General features: G+C 46.5%; 1 protein-coding gene across 12 annotated transcripts in view; it reads right to left on the reverse strand.

Annotated features, from left to right (window-relative positions):
• ASB9 (ankyrin repeat and SOCS box containing 9) overlaps positions 1–20,764 on the reverse strand; it is a 98,821-nt gene that overhangs the window by 58,390 nt on the left and 19,667 nt on the right. For 5 of the 12 annotated variants that reach the window (XM_089324794.1, XM_089324795.1, XM_017349923.4 and 2 more), the window contains exons 4-7: positions 16,755–16,917; positions 15,005–15,139; positions 13,339–13,530; positions 16–84 (exon numbers count right to left, since the gene is read on the reverse strand). In XM_089324794.1, coding sequence (XP_089180920.1) covers positions 16–84; positions 13,339–13,530; positions 15,005–15,139; positions 16,755–16,917 — 559 coding nt within the window. Of the gene's footprint in view, positions 1–15; positions 85–8,035; positions 8,251–13,277; positions 13,531–15,004; positions 15,140–16,754; positions 16,918–20,764 lie in introns of those variants that run through there. The other 7 variants (XM_089324796.1, XM_070067263.2, XM_089324793.1 and 4 more) reach the window with 5 other exon arrangements.

Below are 20,764 nucleotides of genomic sequence, written 5' to 3' on the forward strand. Positions count from 1 at the left end.
ATTAATTGTGCTTACCTCTCACTGTGAGGTTAATGCTTTTGCCTTTCATTGCTAATTCCAGATCAGGGGTCAGAAAACTTTTTTCTGTAAAAGACCAAATAGAAAATAATGTAGGTTTTTCAAGCCAGATGGTCTCTGTGACAACTACCCAACTCTGCACTGTTAAAGCCACCATTGACAACATGTAAATGAGTGAGTATTACTGTGTTGCAATAAAGTTTTATTTACAATAACAGAAGACAAGCTGGTCTCCTAACCATTATTTGCCAACCTATGTTTTAGATCATTTCTATTCCTTCTCCTTCAAATACCTAGCCTCTTTTAAGTGTACCATCAGAGGGTACCACCCACTACCACTCAGTTCAGTCCTCAAGAATGTCTGGTTTTTAAGCCTGGCTCTTCATCTTCTTAATCTTGTATGCTGGTCATTGTTCTTGGCGACTTTTCCACTCATGGACAAGGCAGTTGACCTTGCACGCTAGTTTTGAAGTCCCTTGAAGTCTTTTCTACAGATGATCTTTTCCTCCGCACCACTTAATCCACTGCTTTCTCCTGGTCTGTCATCTCCAATAACCAAACTACCTCTAAAATCATGATTTTGAGCTTCTTGCTAATCACAAATCCTTCTTCCTCTATTTCACCTACTCTAGTGTCCCAGAAATCAGTAGTTCTTTGACTTAACAACACCATTGAAACTTCCAATACTTTGGCCCTACCACTGTTTCACTGTCCACAAGCCCTGCCCTCCCAAGTCTTCCTATTCCTCCCACCCAGAATGGACAAAAGATATAGCTTTGACACCACTGTCCCACATTCCCAGTTCTCCCCTAAGCCACAGATGCACCCGAGTTCTGTGTATTACAGGAAGAAAAAGCCAACCAGGAGCATAGCTCTGAGGTGGGTCCTTAGCATACCTAACGTCCCACTTCATCTCTCTAGTAAAGTCCACTTTCCCATCCATGGACACACACCTACTATAAATCTGTCTGTCCTCTAATCCCCAAAGTCACCTGTCCATATTCATTTTTCCTGTTTAATTAAGAAAATGGAAACTGCCCAAGCCTATGCTTCCCTGGGCTCAGGAGCCTTTTGTGCTGCAGAGTGCAAGGCTGAGGATCCCTACAGCAGGCACCTCTGCACTGAGGACCCACTTTTTTTTTTATTTTTTGACAGGCAGAGTGGACAGTGAGAGAGAGAGAAAGAGAGAAAGGTCTTCCTTTGCTGTTGGTTCACCCTCCAATGGCCGCCGCGGCCGGCGCACCGTGCTGATCCGATGGCAGGAGCCAGGTATTCATCCTGGTCTCCCATGGGGTGCAGGGCCCAACACTTGGGCCATCCTCCACTGCACTCCCTGGCCACAGCAGAGAGCTGGCCTGGAAGAGGGGCAACCGGGACAGAATCCGGCGCCCGACCAGGACTAGAACCCGGAGTGCCGGCACCACAGGTGGAGGATTAGCCTATTGAGCCGCGGCACTGGCCTGCTTTTCTTTTTTTAAAAAGGATTTTATTTATTTGAAAGGCAAAGTAACACAGAAAAAGGGAAAGAGATACATAGAGCTCTTCTGTCTGCTGATTCTCTCCTTTGGCTCTGTCGGCTCTGTCTGCTGGTTCACTCACAGCTTTGCTGTTGTGGATGAAGCCAGGAACCAGGAACTCCGTCCAGGTCTCCCATGTGGGTAGCAGGAGCCCAATTACTTGGGCCTTCATCTACTTTCCCAGGTGCATTAGCAGGGAGCTTGATCAGAAGTGCAGCAGCCTGCACTCAAACTGGCACTCTAATATGGGATGCAGGCATCCCAAGGGGCAGCTTAACCCACTGCACCACAATGCTGGCCCCTTGGAATGCGTTTCTGACAGCTGCTGAGGGGACCTTGCTAGATTTTCCCAGAGCTGAAAGGGAGTGAACACTTGGGAGATCTCAGGTGGAATTTAGCTACGTGGGGAGGCATTAATTCACCAGGACTGAAAGGAAACTGGGCTTTTGAGGTAGGTCCCAGAAGCAGGTGCTCATGCATTAACAGGGAATGGCTGCAGGGTCTCTTGGGAAAGCTGGCTCTAGCACTGGGCCCTCAGTCTCAGCCTGAGCATTGCGTTCCATGTGGCCTCAGAACCTCCTTCCACCAAGGAGCCACATGGGCCTACATGCTAAACGTCATCAGTGTCCTCCTGGACCTAAGACCCAGAGGGCCCTCTTCACTTTTGCGGGCAGCTTAAGGCCCTAGAGATCTCTACTTAGCCCTTCGATGGACTCCATACTGTGACTTAGGTTGAATTTGCAGCCAGGCTGATGGTGGTCAGGACCAATCAAATTCACTTAGGAGAATCAAATAATTGGGACATTCTTTACACCCTATTTTGAAAAGTAAACTACAGACCCACTACATTTGATTCTGTACAACTCAGAGGAATGTGTGCCAGTGGCTTCCTGAAGCACATTCTTATTTAAATAAAATGCACATGTGGAGTGAATGAAAGCAAGGTGATCCCACCCCAGTTTTCATGGCCATAACCCAACATTTACAATGTAAATGCTCAAGCTTCCAACCATGATACAACGGAGGGGTGTTTTTGAACCAATGAAGCTTTAAGAGCTAGAATACCACATTAAAATTCCCACACAGGCCTGTAAAGCTATCTGATCTCAGTGTAAAAGAAAAAAAATCTCCACAACCACAAGCTTTTCAAAAGGGCATAGAAAGTTAGAAAATCTCATATCACCAGGAGTGAGCCAGGAGGCCTTGGGTGGGGAGGGAAGTGAGGGGAAATCAATTTTACTTGCTTTGGTCTCACAATGGATTTTGCAAAGCAAAGGGTAGAAAATCAATCTTGTCAAATCAGTGAGAATTTATATACTTGGAGGAGTCTAAAGGTCTTGGAGGGTGTATTAGGGAGTAGGACATTCTGCTCCTCCATCACATCATGGCGGCTACAGCAGGAAGCTTGAACCTTTTTCTTTACTCAGAGGACTTCTGCCATGTTTTCATCAAGATGAGCCCAAGGCAGAAGCCAAACTTGAAACTGATTTCCTTAGTCCCTGCCTAAACACCCGGATGGGCAGGATGGGAGGAAGACATAAGATGCCCTAGTTTTGCCTGTTCCTTCCTCCGCAGAATAAGCCTCCAGACTGTATCTGTAGGAAGCCCTCCATCTCTTGCCTCTGAATGTATATAACTCTGACATTTGGGGCCTGCTGGACCCTCTAATAAGCCTGACCTCTCGTGGTCACAGTGGTCACAGGGTAAGTCCACACCATGGTGAAGAGGGGCTGGCCAGTCCCAGCAATGTCATCAGGGAGCCAGACAGGAAATCTGGGTGTGGAGGCTAGACCTTGTGCAGAAGGTGCACCTGTAGTAAACTTAACTGGATTTTCTAACCATTTACTCAGCTTCTCTTTTGGTTTCCATAAACTTTAATAAGTCTCTGGTCCAACATCTGCTTCAGGGAAAGTGCTGTTCAGGTTTACAGAAGAATCATGAAGGCCGGCATGAGAAACAATGGTATTCCCCACCCGACCCTAGTTCCTGGATGAAGCATGCCAATGACCTCGAAGGGGTCTTGCAGTTGTGATTAAGTCCCAGTTGATTTAAGCTCAGGTTATTGTCCCTGTGGGTCTGACCTAATCAGAGATTTTTGTAGCTGGTCCCGGATTGTCAGAGAGATCCTCTACCATGCTGGGGACTTCCTATGGATGCGCCTCGTGCCAAGGAAGTGGGGCCATCTCTAGACGCTGGCAGCAATCCCCTGACAGCCAGCAGGACAATGGGGACCACAGTCCTAAAGCCACAAGCATCTGGAATTCTGCCAATCACCAGTGAGCTCAGAAGCCCCTGGAACCCCAGATGAAAACTGTTGCGCTGGCCAACACCTGATTTCATCCCCATGAGACCCTGAGCAGAGAATCTGACCCTCCTGAGGGATCCTGAAGCTCTGGCCCGCAGAAGCTGAGACACAGTCTGGTCGCTTGTTTTCAGTTTGTCAGAATCTGTTACACAGCAGTGGAAAACTACAGGGGAAGAGGGGGAAACCCACATACCACTAGCAAATGGGCAGTTTTGTTCCAAGCCCAGGCAGCTTCTTCTGCACTGCACCACATCCCAGATAGAGATTTGTCACCGACAAAGTCAGTCCAAAGCACTCTCAATTCAACCAAACAAGTTCATTTGCCCCATGGCCCTTGGTCTTAGGAGCAGGAGTGGTTCTGCACTCACCAACATTGCTGGCAGGGCAAGGCCATCCCACCTGCCCCCAAGGCAGCAGTTGGGGTCTCCCACGCTGCTTTATGTGATCCAGAATTGAAGGGCTGTGCATCCAGGCCGAAACCGGGCAGCCTCCTAAGGTTACAGGAGCACCTCTCACTGGGCTCCTCCCCCACCTTCCAAGGCCTACCAGGAAACTAAGGAGGGGCAGTAGAGCTCTGTGCCTGAGGAAGAGAGGAAGCAGGATGTGGACGGGTTAAAAGCAATGGCTTCTGTGCTAAACCCTGGCTTCACTAACTACTAAGACCTTCTGCGAGCTCCTTAACTCCTCTGCACCACATGTGAAAAATGGGGCAAGAGCTATGAGGTTTTGAGAGGCTTATAAGCCACTGCAGAATCGTGCTTAGCTTTCAGCAAGCCCTCTAAAATGGGATCTGTTTGGTTGCTTTTGATGCTGACCTGGCCTTACAGTGAGGGCTAATGCGGGGCTTTTATCGTGTAAGAAAAGCACAACATTTGTCTCCGAATGGATAGACAGCCCATCTGCATCCACATCTGAGCCTTCACTGGCTGCTTGGTGACTGACAACTCCAGAATCAACACGTCATCCTTCCCAAGTCCCTTCCTCTTGCTTTCTTCTTTCACTGTAGCTGGATTGTGTTAGCAATATGCACCAACTGGCCAGCCTCCCTACTGAATAAAACCATGGAAAACATAGTAAAATGCCAATGCAGTATTATTCAAAAATAAGTATGTAAGCCTGCAATCTAAAAACAGACAATTATCACTATTAATAATTTTTGTTTGAGAGAAAGAGACAGAGAGATCCCATCCTGATTCATTTCCTAAGTGCTCACAATGGCCTCCAGTTAAGGGCCAAAGGCAGCAAGCAGTCCAAGTCTCCCATGTGGGTAGCAGGAGCCCAATCACTTGAACCATCCCTCACCTGCTGTGCTGCCTCCCAGGGTCTGCAGAAGCAGGAAGCTGGAAGCAGCAGCAGCCAGCTGTCAAACTCAGGCACTCCAATGCAAGACACAAGTTAAAGATTGATTTATTGGGGCCGATGCTGTGGTGTAACAGGTAAAGCCGCTGCCTGCAGTGCCAGCATCCCATATGGGCAATTCAAATCCTGGCTGCTCCACTTCCGATCGAGCTCTCTGCTATGGCCTGGAAAAGCAGTAGAAGATGACCAAGTCCTTGGGCCCCTGCACCTGAGTGGGAGACCTGGAAGAGGTTCCTGTCTCCTGGCTTCAGATTGGTACAGCTCCGACTACTGCCAATTGGGGAGTAAACCAGCAGATGGAAGCTTGCTTGCTCGCTCTCTCTCTCTCTCTGTGCCTCTCTGTAAATCTGCCTTTCAAATAAATAAATAAATATTTTTTAAAAATTATTTATTTATTTGAACGAGTTAGAGAGTGAAGCCTCCATGTGCTGATTCACTCCCTAGATGGTTGTAATAGCCAGCGTTGGGCCAGACTGACACCAGGAGCCAAGAACTTCATCCAGGTCTCCCATGTGGGTGCAGGGCCCAAGCACTTGGGCCATCTTCTGCTGCTTTCCCAGGTGCATTACCAGTGAGCTGGATGGGAAGTGGAGCAGCCAGGACACAAACTGGCACCCACATGGGATGCTGGCATCGCAGGCGGTGACTTTTCCTGCTACGGTAGGACACTGGCACCCAGGATGCACTTTAACCATCATGCTAAATGCCCATCCCCGATCACCGTTTTAAAAATATGGTTTCATGAGGCTAAGTTTACTCCATAATTCAAGGGAGGGGGTCTATTAAATGTCATCTAACCAACTTTAATGATGGAATTTACAAGGTTGTGCCACACTGGGGTGATAAATTATTCAAAGGTATTTGCCACTTACAAATACGACCACATGCAGAATCATCAAAACAGACTATTTAAATAGAATCTTGTTTCTGAGCATTGCTAAGGGAGGTAATTTCAAATTTTCCTCAATTGCAATGAGAGAGGTTGTGGTGGTATTTTTCCCATTTGTGGGAATAAGTATGTATTACATGGATTTGCAAATTGGTTAACTGCCTGGAATATTTAAGAACAAAACTACATTTCTGGTCATTCTATTACAGTCTTGGGTTAAACTCCTTGGATCTGGAGGAGGGAAGGTTATTATTCGCGAGGGTCTAACACATTTTATAGGAAAGAAGCAGGCCATGTTTTTAAAACTAGTGTTTTAAAAAAGAAAAATGAAGTAAAACGCCTATGGCTCCTCAGCCCTGAGCAAATGGTTCCCTGACTAGAGTGGAAGATGCAGGCAGTAAAACCTCTGGCTATCCGGTTTGCTGTTGTCAGCTCTGTGCCTAGAGTAGTGCATGGCACAGACAGACACAGGCATGCACCAGGTGTGTCCTAAATAAGTGAATTCAATGAATTAATGAAGTGGACAAGCAACAGGCAGGATGCTGATGTTCGTTAGCTGTCTGAGCTCTAAGTAATAGATGTAAACATGACCAGATTAAGAAGAAAACAAAACAGGAGCAGGAGGTGAGATTTGGTAAAGCCATATTCGAATTATTCGGTACACTGAGGAGAGTAAGGAAACCCTGTGTCAGTGGAATCTATCACTACAAAGTTTTCATTCCTGAATGGAAATTTCCAGAGCCTCTGTTGTAAACCATTTTATGATGGGTCATTTATTAGAGGAGCAACCCGTTTGCTCAAGTGACTACGTGGCAACAGCGCCATCTGCTGGGATACTAGTTGGGCATTTTAGAGTAATATCCTAGAGTCTTTTCCTATAGCAAATTAAATCGAGAATCACAGGAAAATGACATTGGAAATATCTTTAAAGATCATCTAGGCCATATGTCATCTTGCATTTAAGGATTTGCCTTAAGTAGCTACAATATTCTCTTTCTTTCTATTGATGGAATGGTGCTGCAAATTCATCCCACAGAGAGATAACTGCAACAGCAGCCATCCACACTAGATTTTATCAGTTTCCTGAAATGTGAAACTGGAAAGCAGTTAAATCCATTCACTGAGCATCTACAGCACACTGTACAACAGAACTTTCTGCAGTGATCCCTCTGCTGTCCAGTGCTGGAGTCACTAGCCAGAAGTGACTGCTGAACACCTGAAATGTGGCCAGTGATACTGCAGGACTGGCTTTTGAATTTTCCTTAATCTTAATTTACATTTCAAGTGGTCACATAACACCAGTGCAGGGCTTCTGAGCCAGGGCACTGTTGACATTGAAGGCCAGACCGTCCTTTGCTGTGGGGGCCGCCCTGTGCACTATCGGATGTATCAGACGGCAGTTCTCCAATCTGTTCAGGACCTACCTAACATTTTGTCTGAGGCAAGGAGCTCACTCCTTTACCATGGCAGTAGCGGTTCTGTCATAAGAACAAGGAAGCTGAAAGAATGAGACAAAAAACAGAGAAACATTTTTCTTCTTTATCTTCCTTCTCGTGTAACAGAGAGGGAGCCGTGATAGTGATGGAAAATGCTGCCTTAGTGGGAACTCCCCAGGTTCACATCAGAAAGCCCATACTGCAATGTGTTGTTGTGCCTCCGCTCTGGGTAACTGGACATACTGATCTGAGTTGCGGTGCCTTACCTGGGGAAGGAGACTGAGTAGGACCCACCTGGTGCAGCTGCGGGGGGGGCTACAGCAGATGACACACCAAGTGCTCCTTGCTCAGTGCTGGATGCACGGTAGATGTTCAAAACAAGACTTGTTATTTTAGACTCTCTCTTCCAAGCAGGGGCGGAGAAAGTCTTCGTGCTGTCTACCCAGGAATTCAAAAGTACCCAGTGTGATTCGATTAAAAATGAAAAGCTAACGGAACAAACAAGCCAAGCTCTTGCGAGTCAACTTTATTTCTCACTGCAGCGGCCACAGCTCTCCGTGACTGCTTTCCTGTTGAGTGGGAAGCCACTGTCCTGATGCACTCAAAGGTGTAGGAGAAAGCGTTTCAGATGCTCCGGCAGGAGGAGCGCGCCGATCCTGTGGTGCTGCCGGGCTCCGAAACACCCGCGGATCCTCAGGCGGCACAACTGCAGGAGAGAGGGCGGCCCTGCGGAGACCAGAGGCAAGTCACACTTGGCTCCACTCCTCTACACTGCGTCGCATACAAGGGAGAGCTTGGTTATAGGAAATAATACGGGGCCGCGGAACAGGGGATTCTGTTGTGGCATAGAGGGTAAAGCTGCCGCCTACAGTGCTGGCATCCCAAATGAGTGCCAATTTGTGTCCCGGCTGCTCCACTTCCCATCCAGCTCTCTGCTGTGGCCTGGGAAAGCAGTGGAAGATGGTCCAAGTCCTTGGGCCCCTGCACCCACGTGGGAGATCTGGAAGCAGCTCTTGGTTCCTGGCTTCAGCCTGGCCCAGCCCTGGCTGTTGAAGCCATTTGGGGAGTGAACTAACAGATGGAAGCGCGCGCTCTCTCTCTCTCTCTCCCCCTGTGTGTGTTTGTGTGTGTGTGTGTTTCTCCCTCTAACTCTTTAAAAATAATTCTTTTCTTAAAAAAAAAAAAAGCTAGGGGCGGGGATAGCACAGTATTGCTTAAGATCATTTTCTGCTTTTGGTTGTGGGGCAGTGTTCATTGGTTGGTTGGAAGAACTTTCAGGCTGTGTTCTCTCTTTTCTGGGTCTAACGGAAATGAAATTGTTGCGTTTTAACTTGGAACAGAGTAAAAGAAACGTAAAGCTTGGCCACACTAACAGAGGCTTAAGGAAGCTAACTTGGGAATGACAGAGCTACACAAGAATTTCGATAACAGAAAGAAAGTTCCTGCTTAATGGTGTGCCTGTCTTTTCCCTTTAAAAATAAGGGCCTACTTCTAGATGCAGCTGTTTTGATTTCATAATTGGAGCACTCTTAAGATAGTCAACTATAATGAGCTGTTATGAATCATAGGTGTGTGTTATCTTTTTTCTATCATATTAAGGTTTCGATGCTGTGCTCAGAGCTATCCCTGCACTTCAACTCATAAGTGAAAAGCAAACTAGCACGAGGCTTGCTTAAGGGACTACACACAAGAGTTTATATTTGAGGACAGTGGTTCTGAATAGGGGCCTGGGGTGGGAAAGGGAGGGAGGAGGAAGTATTTTGTCCCCTAGGGGACATCTGGCAATGTCTGGAGACACTTTTGGGGAGGGGGTGCCACTGGCAACTAGTAGGACAGGTCAGGGACGCTGCACAGGACAGACTCCAAGGAGCCCAAACATCAGCAGTGGCATGACTGGGACACTGCGTTATTAAGGTAAAAGAGCAGAGCGTGATTTCCACACACACACCTCGACTCTGCACGAAACTGCAATGGAAATTCTCTTTGGTTTGTTTAAAAATGGCAGAATCAGCAGCAGCAGCAGCAAAGCTATATCCCTCGGGAATTTCGTAAGGCAACAGCCCTTGATTCAGACGGCACAGAATCACGTGAGGAGGGGGGTCTCTTCAACTATGCCATGCAGGGTCCCACCCCAGAGATATTGCTTCAGTTGCTGCTGGCTGGAGCCTGAGCACCTGCGTTTGTGGTTGTGTAGCCAGGGTTGAGGATACAACCGAAAGCCCACCGTGGCCTCTGTTTCCCTGTGGCAACACCATAAGCTACAGGCGAACCGGAGTTGCCTATCAGGTGATGAGGAACAAGGAGAGGTGGAAATACACACGAGGACAAGCACAGATGGAGATGCAAGACTGTGGGTCCGGCCAGACCAGTACATCCAGAAGGGGCCCTGTTGGTGTTTAGGACACCTTCCAGATCACGTCCAGGATACTGGAGCATAGAGCAGTGAACTGCTTCCTACTGTACTCAAGGCAAGTCCTAACTGCTCCTAACTGCAAAAGGTACCTCGTGGGGCAAGTGAACTTAAACTAACCTCACCAAGGACAGTTGGAGGGTCTGACTCCACACAGATGCGTAGCTCTACTGTCGGGGCAAACGTGAAGACAGGGGGCTGCTGAAGCACACGGAGAGTAAGGCCTCAGAGCAAGTGGGATGGAGAAGTCCGAAAAGCACGACACCCAGGCAAGCCCCAGATGCCAAGCCAACCGCTGCTGTTTACCGCAGTGAGGAAGATGCACGTAACCAGCATCGCTCTGACTCCATATAAACAGAGCTGAAAGCCCACGCCAGCTTTGCAGCCACCTGCGCCCATTCAGGGGGCCTTGCTCTGACCAATAATTAAATCAGCTAATTGCATATTTATCAACTGGCATTTTCTTTGGGGCCTCAATTTCTTTTTACCCCCCCCAACACTCATGATGTTTTAAGGCCAAGTGTGTTTGAGAGGTTCCTGTCATGCTAGGCTGAAAGTCATTTTTACTCTTCATTGTGTGCCATGAGCAAACATTGCTTTAGATGTTTATCAAGAAGGGCGGGGTGGTGATATTATTGAGTTCCTCTCTCCTTCCCGCTACAGGAAAAACCCCGCCTTTCCTAACACCTACGCAAAACCCAATACAGGAGGTAGCCACTGTGGCTTAGCAAGTAAAGTTGCCACCTGCAGGCATCCCATATGGTCGCTGGTTCGAGTCCTGGCTGCTCCACTTCCCATCCAGCTCTCTGCTATGGCCTGGGAGGGCAGTGGAGGATGGCCCAAGTCCTTGGGTCCCTGCACCCATGTGGGAGATCTGGAAGAAGCTCCTGGCTCCTGGCTTCGGATCAGCCCAGCTCCAGCCACTGCAGCCATATGGGGAGTGAACCAGCGGATGGAAGACCTCTCTCTCTCTCTCTCTTTCTGCCTCTGCCTCTCTGTAACTCTGCTTTTCAAATCAATAAATAAATCTTTTAAAAAATGCAGAATATGGTTGGGTTTCCCCTAGTGTTCTCCAGTCACAACTCCCTGGAAAGAGGTGAGACATTTAATTAAGTCCCTTCCATGGGTACAAAGAAACAGGTGAACTGAATTGCCAGGGACACTCAGAAACAGAAATTGCTGCATTAAATCCACAGGTTGGACTTTCTGCACCTGCCTGGCCCCATTTCCTCGGGTAGGTTTCCGGCCCTCAGAGAGGTAACCTCCCCTGAGCTCCAGAAGTGACTCACGGAGGTTTCAAAACAAGTAGCAATTCTCTGCAGCAGCAAATGACACTTAACAGACCAATGGGACTCTTTATCCACATTGTCACCATGCGAAATGTGAAGCCAAGGCAGCAAAGGCAATTCTGAGACATCAAGATGGAGAAGCCAATGAAGGCAACGTGAAAATCCTATGAGATCATCTGATGAGTGAAGGGGATATACGCATCCTACGTGATGCCTTTAGGAGACCCTGAGGCCCTTTTGCCTTTGTGGAACCCTTTCCCAATTAAAAAAAAAATCATATTTTACAACAGTGTTGGTAGAAAGATGAGCATAATCCAGGTTGAGCTTTATGCATTTTTTTCTTCCAATTTTAAAAGAAGTTAAGACATTCCTGTGGGCCCAAGGCACTGTGCCATCTGTGCCTGATGGAGAACTCGGCCCTGGGTATTGAGAGAATTAGAGGAAAACAGGAGATGATCAAAATGTAGACCTTCCCAGTGATTACGCCACTGCTTGACAGAAAGGGTCTCAGTTGGTCTGCTCCTTGGGGCGGGGTCAGTCTTCCCTGTACGCTCCCCTGCCCCGCAGTAATACACTGTCTTGTTTGGCGAAGCTTCAAGGCAGGAGCTTGGCTGCCCTCAGCATCCCGGGGCAGTGGGTGTAGCAGGAAGGCCCAGGTTACAGCTTCTGCCTCGAGCCAGCCACACTTCTCAGCAATCGGGGACAAAATCACCAGATCACAAGGCACCAGCATCCTTCTGGTGGGGCAGGCTGCTCCAAAAATCCCAGCACCCCTACAATTTAAAACAGGCCGCAGTCTGGTGAGAAAGCAGGACTGAGCTGGCTGCTCAGCTGCCTCTTGGGGCAATTAAGACTGCAAGCAGGTGTCTCCTCAACCTGAGTTGCCTCCAAACTCAAAGCCCAAGGAATGTTCAGTTGTTGGGGTTGAGACTGTCGGTTACTTTCCACAGAGGAGTGTGGACTAAGTTGGTTAACGTACAAATGTAAATGTCTCTGGATTGGTGTGAATCCTCCAAGAAATTCCCTACACTATTAATTAGTGGCACTTTAATCCCAGAAATCAAATGCTCAGCAGTTTGGCCCATCTGTAGGGCAGTAAGACATCCTGAGGCATCACACAACCCCAAAGAACCATCATTCTAGTTGTTTTAGACAACTTTAATATTAAAATGCTCAAAGAGAGGCCGGCGCCGCGGCTCACTAGGCTAATCCTCTGCCTTGAGGCGCCGGCACCCCGGGTTCTAGTTCCGGTCGGGGCGCCGGATTCTGTCCTGGTTGCCCCTCTTCCAGGCCAGCTCTCTGCTGTGGCCAGGGAGTGCAGTGGAGAATGGCCCAAGTCCTTGGGCCCTGCACCCCATGGGAGACCAGGAGAAGTACCTGGCTCCTGCCTCTGGATCAGCGCGGTGCGCCGGCCACAGCGAGCCAGCCGCGGGGGCCATTGGAGGGTGAACCAACGGCAAAGGAAGACCTTTCTCTCTGTCTCTCTCTCTCACTGTCCACTCTGCCTGTCAAAAAAAAATGCTCAAAGAATGTCTTAATTCTTTGAAAACTCATCTACCCCAGGTAAGAATATCAGCTTATTCCAAACAGCAGGATGGTCATTTGCTACATAACCGGTACTGTACCTATTTTTTTTTAAGATTTTATTTTTTATTTATTTGAGAGATAGAGTTATAAACAGAGAGAGGGAGAGACAGAGAGAAAGATCTTACATCCGCTGGTTCACTCCCCAAATGGCCACAACAGCTGGAGCTGTACCAATTCGAAGCCAGGAGTTTCTTCCTGGTCTCCCATGCGGGTGCAGGGGCCCAAGCATCTAGGTCATCTTCCACTGCTTTCCCAGGCCACAGCAGAGAGCTGGATCGGAAGAGGAGCAGCCAGGACTAGGACCAGCGGCCATATGGGATTCTGGCGCCGCAGGTGGAGGCTTAGCCCACTATGCCGCAGTGCGGTGCCTGTACCTCTTTACTCAATTAGCTCAACTTCCCCACACTGAGTAATAGCAGAGGATGATCATTTACAGAACTGGCAGTTAGAACTCAAGAACTACTTGCCTCCTACTAGAGCCCATAGGAGTCTAGAGTTAGGACTTAGGTTCGGGCAAGGAAGAAGCACCTTCTCTCTGCAAGAAGAGCTGCATCACAGGGCTCTCTGGAGGCACCAGCTCTGCAGGACGCTTGCCTTCGGCATTCTTAGCCTGGGTGTCTGCTCCAAAGTCCATGAGCAAGGCAGCCAGCTCCATACTGGACGCCCTGGCTGCTGCGTGAAGAGGGGACTCCAGACCTCTACCTTGGTTCACGGTTGCTCCTAAACAGGCATGGGAACAAAAATGGTCAGCCGAGGAGTACAGTCCAACCACCTGTCTTCTCAAAGCACTCAGCCCCCAAAGTCCCTGACCAAAGGGGTTCCCTGGTGAGAAGGGTGATCTGGAGAAAATGGGAGTTGACTTGATTCCATTTAATAATATAGGGAAAATGCCACTTGACAATGTGATCTGATGGGCAGCAGAAACCACGTAGCATATGAAGTTAAAAACTCATGTTTGCCACTATACATAGGCATGACAAATGTAAGTGAAGTTGTGGTGACATGAAAGCTGCGCATGTATTATTAATGGAGCCTACATATTAGCTAGTAAACAGAATGAGGCTAGATGGTGAAATCTCATCTATGCAAGCAGCCAAATTCACAAGCGGGGCAGCTACCATAGGGTTTAAAACCTGGCACTCAGGACTGTGTGGTCTGGACTATGACAAGCTACCAGCTCAGGGGGCGTCTCCTAGATGAGGAGGGCCAACCACAAGGTCACAAAGCAGGTGACCATGTTCTCAGCAGGAATAAGGTAGATTTCCAGAACCATCCCCACATAATTGCACCCATGCACTCTTCACAAATCCTCATCCCAGCCCACCTCCTGGCTCTCACTGTGACATCTGGAGACATGGCTTTGCCTTACCTGTTGTCCCTGTAATAAAATGAGAATCTACGTGCACTCAGCAAATGTTAACTGGATTGGTCTTCCATGTTCTTTGCCTTGTAACGGATGCCAAACATGGCACTTTCCTGGGTAGGATCTTAAAATCTATATAAGGCTCTGTGTGTGGTGTGTGTGTGTGTATGAGAGAGAAAGAGAGAGAGAGCGCGCGCACATTAGGGAAGCAGGATAAGAATCAACCTCATAATTCGTAGCAATGGCTGCCAAATGAGTGGAAGGCAATAAGGATAATAGAAATATTCAGTGGGAGAAGAGGTTACTGGAATCTTAAAGAGCAGAAAGGACTCCAGTAATGAAGGAAGTGAGGACATGGAGCTGGACAACAGCAGGGAAGTGAAAAGGCATGATGGTACACAGAGCTTTACAAAGAAAATATATTTACAATGGACCAAAAATGGGGCAAGTTCCATTTCCCAAAGAGAACTGGAAAAGAAGGTCCCAAATCAGAAGATGCAGCCCAAATGCAGCCAGTTTACAAGGTATGCAGAGTCTAATAATATGACTGATCAGAGAAGGAAAAGCAGAGAAGAGAGGAAAAACCAATCATCACTGAGGACCACCCTGGAAGGACGTGTCATCGCCATCAACATCATCTTGGTTACAAGTGTGAGAAATGAGCTACGAACAGTGTAACACAGTTCCCCCTGGAAACACAATCAACTTGAACCCTAATCCTGTCCAACTCTATCACTCACATTCCTTGCTCCACTACAATGGAAAGATCTTTAAAATATATTTAATTGAGTTTTCATTCTCTGTCCTTGTTTTGCCTTTTTTTTTTTTTACCTGACTCCAGGAGTTTCTTGGCACAGGCTATCTGCTGGTTTTCACAAGCCAAATAGAGAGGTGTTCCCATGTGATTGATGTTGTGGTCAATGTTGCCCCCGTGAGCTGCAAGAGCTTCAACACACTCCACGTGACCTGCAGCCCAAAGCAAGAGAGAACAGTTACAGCACAAGTTCCCTTGGCAAGAGAAACAATCTCATCCCCAGGTTTTGTGTGTCTAAATTTGTTAACAATTTATCCTGGGACAAAGGCTATTTCCTTTACTTAGAATATGGAATGATTTTAGGGAATGAGTTGATCCCAAGATGCAGTCGCAGCTGTGGGTGCAATTGCACTGAGTTTGCTAGCCTCGGTAAGGAGGCAGCAGCCATCCACCTTTATCAGTGGCTTGTGGCTTTGCAATTGGCACAGATACAGAAATGGAAGTGGCGGCTGAGGAGTACTCTGGAGGAACAGGGGCCGAAGGTGGACATGGCAAAGAAAGGGCATGGTGTAGGCGATTTACCACCTCACCAAGGGCAGGCCTGGGGAAATGGATGCAAGCAAGGCTTAGAAAGAGCTGCCAAGTCCATGAGTAGAGCCCAGCCCACCCAGTCAGCTTCAGGAAGAGCGTGGTCCGCACTTTCAACTGCTCTCCTTTACGTTTTCCTGTGATTTCAGTTTCATTGAATGTACCCAGTGAATCAGCGGGGTTTGCGTGTCTCCTAATAAATAAATATTAATGCTGCAGGAGCTCGTTCTCACTTGCAGTGGTGCAGTGAAATGGGAAGCCTTTCTGTGAAAGGCACAGGGTAATAAAAAGCCCTCTGGCAAGTCGTGGGCATGAAGAGGACGATGATAAACATCAGAGCAAAGCAAAATTTGCAACTTTATTTTTCATCTCCAAGTTAAGAATTTCAAGAAAACTGTAGCTTTATGAAAAGAATCACCCTGAAGTGCATACAACATCTAATAGTTCCAAAAATTCAAAGTCTCTTTCACTTGGCAAACTTAAGTGGCCCTTAGACAATACTCTTTAAGAGAAGAACATAATTTGTTTTAGAAAAAACTTGATTTGGGGGCTGGTATGTGGCATAGTGGGCTAAGCCGCCGCCTTCAGTGCCAGCATCCCTTATGGGTGCTGGTTCGAGTCTTGGCTGCTCCACTTATGATCCAGCTCTCTGCTATGACTTGGGAAAGCAGTAGAAAGTGGCCCAAGTGCTTGGGCCCCTGTGCCTGCATGGGAGACCCAGAAGAAGCTCCTGGCTCCTGACTGCGGATTGGTACAGCTCCAGCCATTGCAGCCATCTGGGGAATGAACCAGCAGATGGAGGACCTCTCTCTCTCTCTCTCTCTCTCTCTCTCTCTCTGTAACTCTACCTCTCAAATAAATAAAAAATAAAATCTTAAAAAAAAAACAAACAAAAACTCAATTTTGATGGGGTCATGGGTTCTTCAATACAGCCCACAAACACTGGTGGATATTTGACTCTCTGCCATGTCCTGTCTCAGGAATACTGCTCTCAAAGAGAGGTTCTAAAACTTACTGTGCATTAGAATCGCCAGGAGGGCTTGCTACATACAACACAGATGACCGCCCACAATGACTGACTTCCCTGGGCCTTGAGTGAGGTCAGAACTCTGCATTTGCAAGCCAGGTCATGCCGAAACTTCTAGCCCCAGGACCCCATTTTGAGAACTACATCTCTAAAATATTCTTCCTCTTTCCCCCTTCTTTCAACAGTAAGGTGTCGCTGGAAGGAAGATTCACCTCTCCTGGCAGCTTCGTGGATGGGAGACGCCAGATCACTCTCAGGATGGGGGCTGGCTCCATGCTGCAGAAGCAAATTCACACAAGCCTGGCTGCCACTGACACAAGCATTAAACAAGGGAGTGTGCCAGTCCATAGTGACGCCATTCACCTGCAAGAAAAGCTCCAGGATGAAGACAAGCTGTGAGGTGGCCAGCGCTCAAGTCCAGCCTCCCTCCCTTTCAAGATAACTATTTAACATCCCTAAGCCTTCCCTGAATGAGGTATGGAATGTAAGGAGCCAAAAGTGTTACCAAAGATTCTATCTCCTCTGTACCCTCCCTGGGATCATGAAGTTGAAACTAGTTAGGACCATTTTTAATAGCTTACAAACAAATTTCCTTATTTTGAATTTTCATCCTAGACCTATCCCACATCAATCCAGTTTCCTCAATGCAGCCAGGATCATCTAAAACTGTTAAATTTAATTTTTAAAAATATTACATTACTTAAATGCAGATATGAAGTTAACACATGCCAAAGATTTTTTTCAACTCATTCATTAATGGGGGGAGCCAGTAAGAAGGTTAAGGCTGATTCAAATTCTTATAGTCACTTAATAATAATTAATAGTCAAATAATAATCAATAATTGTGAATATGTGAAAAACCCTATGACAATTTTTTTTTGAGAATTTAAACATCAACTTTTTTTATTTTTTATTTTTATTTTTATTTTTTTTGACAGGCAGAGTGGACAGTGAGCGAGAGAGACAGAGAGAAAGGTCTTCCTTCCGTTGGTTCACCCCCTCAAATGGCCGCCACGGCCAGCCTGCTGCACTGATCCGAAGGCAGGAGCCAGGTGCTTCTCCTGGTCTCCCATGTGGGTATAGGGCCCAAGCACTTGGGCCATCCTCCACTGCCTTCCCAGGCCACAGCAGAGAGCTGGACTGGAAGAGGAGCAGCCAGGGCAGAATCCGGTGCCCTGACTGGGACTAGAACCCGGGGTGCTGGCACCACAGGCAGAGGATTAGCCCAGTGAGCCACAGCGCCAGCCAGCATCAACTTTTATTAAGATAGAAAAAATCAATAGTGGGCCGGCGCCGCGGCTCACTGGGCTAATCCTCCGCCTAGCGGCGCCAGCACACCGGGTTCTAGTCCCGGTTGGGGCGCCGGATTCTGTCCCGGTTGCCCCTCTTCCAGGCCAGCTCTCTGCTGTGGCCAGGGAGTGCAGTGGAGGATGGCCCAGGTGCTTGGGCCCTGCACCCCATGGGAGACCAGGAAAAGCACCTGGCTCCTGGCTCCTGCCATCGGATCAGCGCGGTGCGCCGGCCGCAGCGCGCCAGCCGCGGCGGCCATTGGAGGGTGAACCAACGGCAAAGGAAGACCTTTCTGTCTGTCTCTCTCTCTCACTGTCCACTCTGCCTGTCAAAAAAAAAAAAAAAAAAAGAAAAAAAAAGAAAAAAGAAAAAATCAATAGTGTTGTCTTTCTACTTTTTACTTGTTGAATATTATGATTAGTGGTGCATTAAGCATGTGATTATATAGTAGATTTATATTATGTTTTTGCAAAAATTTAAAAAAACAAAAAAGAAGGAAGGCAGATTGAGGGAGGGAGAGGGGAATGGAGGGAAATATGGTTCTCTTCTTACACTGTACCTATGAAATACAAGAAATCTGTTCTCTTTATATTAAGAATTTTAAAAAATCAATAATGTTTATATGATGAAAATTGTGAGTACATACCTTTATGAAAAATGAAGACTTAATGACCCAAATGTCTAATTCTATCTGAATCAATCTACTAGGAGCTTGAGTAGAATGACCAGCCAGAGCACAAACACTGACTGTTACAGTGTCCTATCTCAGATAACTTAGGTGGCTCTCAAGTAATCAAGACAATGTTCTATAACATGGAAAAAAACTGCAAGGACCAAAGTACAAAAAAATTCTGAGCAATAATTTGGTAGAAAAAGATCTCATATTCGAGCGCATATGGGACAACAGAGGATTGTGGAACATCATTGGACAAAACGTTTCAGACATTTCATCCCACAAATAGTACCTGGACTACACTGATCTGACGTAGATAGATGATATGTGATTGTTTATGTAACTATTTAGAACAGGAAATTCCTTTTCCATTCCACATACAAAGGTAAAAAAATGGGTAGATACAAGCCCCTTTAATAGTAGCAACATTGCTTTCTACCTACTCCAATGATAAACATAACTAAAATTGTGTGGTCCTCGAGGGTAATACCCATAAAACTAGTTTAGTCACCTTTTATGTAGTGAAATTCTATATATTAACTCGCTGATATAGTATAAACATATTTGATTACATTTATATTTAATACCTTTATAATATTATAAATATTATTTCCCTCAAATATAAGTATTTGAGCATTCTCTTGATGCTTTCTGATACTCTTCAGTTTAAGTTTTTTCTTGAACATGGTAAACACTTAGGACAAACTACTCTTCAAAAGAAAATATCTACAAAAACTCTGTAATAGATAATAAACACACTCAAGAAATGATTTGCATTGGCCACATTACTTCTTTTTACTAGGTTCATCCAAGGAAGCTCAGGAAAGCATTTTACACCTGTTTTCTCATCTTTTATAGGTATATAATTTGGCATGTCTGAAAGCTATCACTCAGGTCAGGACAAAAGATGAAGAAGACTGTATGAAATATGTCTCCTCTGGCACATTCCCATACCCAACCCCAGACAGACGTGAAAAAGATGTCTACAGCTTTGTAAAGGTAAAACCCATTATGAGCCATTAGGGTTCTGTAAATTATTTAGGATTAATAAAAGACCACATTGGTAAAGAATGTTTTACTATGCTCAGTGCAAGTTCTCATTTTTCTGCTGAGGAAACTGAGGCCTAGTGAGGGTAAATGACTTGCTCAGCTAATAGATAATCGGAGCACAGCCAAGGCCAGGATGAACTTTGGACTAGAAATCCTTTTTTTTTTTTTTGAAGGTTTTATTAATGAGTACAGATTTCACATGTACAGCTTTTAGAGATATAGTGTTTCTTCCCTCCATTCCCTCCCTCCCACCCCGACTCCCATCCCACCTCCTACTCCCTCTCCAATCCTATGACAATTCTTATAGTCAATTAATAGACTGCTGAAATCCATTTGTAAATATGAGAAGTTTTCAAAAATTTCATGGAAAATGCATATTATGAAGAATCTATGCATAAGTTTCATTTGTTTGAGGCCGAAGTAAACTTATCCAGTAATTCCATTTCCCCACATAGTTTTTGAAGTGTCCTCATAGATGTATAACTGGTTAATGTCCTAGGACCATGAGACTATGCTGTCTGGGGCTATCTCTTCTAAAGTTGGAAATCAGATCAAAATTTACAAATTAACATCTCGCTTCACAGTCTTTGGGCTACAATCAAATGGTGAATGGCAAAGCCAAGTGAAGATATATTCTTCTGTGTCTTTAGATACTTCACTGGTGGCTCTGTTAAGCAGTGATAATAAATTCATTCTCACACTCTACCTCTAAGCAAGGCCAGGATTACAGTGAGGCATAAGTGATGCCCAGGATACAACGCTTAAGGAGACACTCACCCTCAGGGCCCCATGAGTGTCCCCCCACCAGGAGTGAGCACCTCTGTAAAGTTTCTACCTTAGGTACCTGTCTTGCTTCACCTTGACCCTGGCCCTCTCTCCAACTTTGAATAAGTTTCCTTAACCCCAACATAATCCTGGTGATGTGCCCAACTCTAGCTCTCTACTGATCTCAGAACAAAGCCCATTTTCTTGGTGTGCATGAGGCTGCTTGTGTTCTGAACCCTCTCACCCACCCACTCACTCTCCTGCCATAGGGAATGACTTGAAATTTGCTTCTGGCAAACTTCACTTCCCGGCACTGGCATTTGCTATTCGAGGTGGGTAGGCAGCCCACAATTTCCCCCAAGGCACCATTCGGCAGACCAACTTCAACAGATTCTTTGGTTTCAGCTTAGACACCAATTATTTTTATCCTGGGAAGCATCCCCT

Source organism: Oryctolagus cuniculus, chromosome X (genome assembly GCF_051225735.1).
Source record: "Oryctolagus cuniculus isolate XC-2025 breed Fujian yellow rabbit chromosome X, ASM5122573v1, whole genome shotgun sequence".
NCBI classification, from domain to species: Eukaryota; Metazoa; Chordata; class Mammalia; order Lagomorpha; family Leporidae; genus Oryctolagus; species Oryctolagus cuniculus.